Raw genomic sequence first — 1,879 nt, 5'->3', positions numbered from 1 at the left:
CCAATAGCTGAGGCAACAGATCCCGGTGGGCTAGTCTTCATTGTCGTCTTCTTACTTCGAGCCTTACCGCCAGCTTCTCCCTCGCCATTAGCTTCCTTCGGCAACCCGATTTGGTGATTTCCCCCTGTTCTTTTTGTTTTAATTTTGTTGTTGCATCACTGCACTTTCATTTTGTTGTTGAAAGTAATTTGTTGCTGAAATTTGTTACTGATTGTCATGAACCTTGAATTTGTTGTTGACTTTCCAACATAATCACTTAGCTTGACTTAGGTTAAGTTTGTTCGTTGCCGAAAATCATTACTGAGTTTATTGAACCATGAATCTGGTGCTATTTTGCTCAATAATCACTTAGTTAAATTTTTTTGTTATTGTAAATCTATAAATCATGTTGAATTTGTTACTTATTATCATCACTGAAGATTGAATCTATTATTGTCTTGCTGAGATAATCACTTATCTAAATTTTTTGTTGTTGTAAATTTGTAAATCATCTCTCGAGATAAATCTTTTGTTGCTAAAAATTATTATAGTTGAATTTGTTGTTGAAAATGAGATAAATGCTCTCTACAATTTGTTGTTAAAAATGAGATACATTATCGTTGCTTGTCCACATTCAGGGATCAACCATTTCCTATTCCACAATCTTCCATTCATTCTGAAACCCCTCTCGTACCAGATTTGGCTCCATCTTCATCGCCATCACCATCGTCGTCGCCGGATGAGGATCCCAGAACCAGAGGAGACAAGTATCAAGACGAACAATCTCGCATGCACCATGTCTCCCTCACTCACATTGTTCGTACTCTCTCTTCCTTCTTTCATTTTATTAATTCATTTATCTTGCAAATTAATTTAGTGAGAAATTGTGGTGTTTCTAATTTTGCAGATAAATTTAGGATGGACTAAAGCTGCGCTAATTACAGGAGCAAAGGATGTTGGACTCTCCCTTTCCATCATTGGTTCTTTCCCAAGGAAGGAAGCCACTCTGGTTGAGGTAGGTATCTCCATTATTTACTATTTTATCATCATGATTACATTAACTGTTACTGTTAAATGTTGTCACGATTTGTTGCTTGAAATTGCTTCACACCTTAAATTCCAAACAGGATTGTGCTTAGATAATACTGTTTTTAAGCTGCTTCACAATATTTTTAATTATAATGATGCACCATTTTACCATCCCAGTTTAGGAAAAGTAAAGGATGAACTGGAATATTTATGAACATAACAGCATACATGCATCTCCTAAACAAAAATACGGCAATATCATTTCCTTCTAAGATCTAAGATATACCTTTGGCTAGCTTTAATTTCAGAAGTTGTCAATGATATGTCTTAGTATAAATTTTCAATGCATGATTTTCTATCTTTCAGACTATCAGTATAATCAGTCCAATGGGTTGCCATAATTTTGGAAGGCTTCATGCAACTCTCTTCGTGCAAATTCTTTGTTATAACGAATTTTTTGTCTTAAAAAATTTTCCCGTGCCAGTTTTTCATGAATGACTTCTTACAAAAGCTTATCGATAAAATTAATTCTGATGAGAGTTTGAAAACCTTGACACCAAGTGAATGTATCTCTAAGCTTATCAGAATTCCTCTAGAAATGCAAGCGCCATATATATCAACATGGCCTCAAGCTCTTAGTATCCAGTCTGCCAATGTAAAATAAATTTAAATTTATTCCTTGCACTTAATTCACGAGTGTGTAATTAGACTTCCAAACAAAGAAGTCTTTTCTCTTGGATTGTATTGCCTAAACCTTTAATTTCAAGTCAGTTCTTTAATATCATTGTTTAGTATTAATTACATCTAAATGATGGTGTCCCTATTGTTTGGTAGTTTATTGTGGAACACTTCTGAACTGGAAGTAGTTCTC

General features: G+C 34.4%; 1 protein-coding gene across 1 annotated transcript; it reads left to right on the top strand.

Moving 5' to 3' along the window:
* Positions 1 to 316: 316 nt before the first annotated feature.
* LOC148580160 (uncharacterized) lies at positions 317 to 1,672 on the top strand. The gene is made up of 4 exons (XM_088491716.1): positions 317 to 325; positions 589 to 795; positions 887 to 994; positions 1,493 to 1,672. Exons 1-4 carry the CDS (start codon positions 317 to 319, stop codon positions 1,670 to 1,672), a joined length of 504 nt encoding a protein of 167 aa, XP_088347842.1.
* Positions 1,673 to 1,879: the final 207 nt, after the last annotated feature.

The sequence above is a fragment of the Arachis ipaensis genome, chromosome B10, assembly GCF_059453495.1.
Source record: "Arachis ipaensis isolate K30076 ecotype BB chromosome B10, ASM5945349v1, whole genome shotgun sequence".
Taxonomy (NCBI): domain Eukaryota; kingdom Viridiplantae; phylum Streptophyta; class Magnoliopsida; order Fabales; family Fabaceae; genus Arachis; species Arachis ipaensis.
This window is presented reverse-complemented; position numbering and strand designations above follow the sequence as displayed.

What these genes read in the sequence shown, in the direction of transcription:
- LOC148580160 (XM_088491716.1), top strand. An exon ending in ATGTCTCCCTCACTCACATT is followed by an intron (nt 796 to 886) that starts GTTCGTACTCTC and finishes CTAATTTTGCAG; the next exon opens with ATAAATTTAGGATGGACTAA. An exon ending in AGGAAGCCACTCTGGTTGAG is followed by an intron (nt 995 to 1,492) that starts GTAGGTATCTCC and finishes TTCCCGTGCCAG; the next exon opens with TTTTTCATGAATGACTTCTT.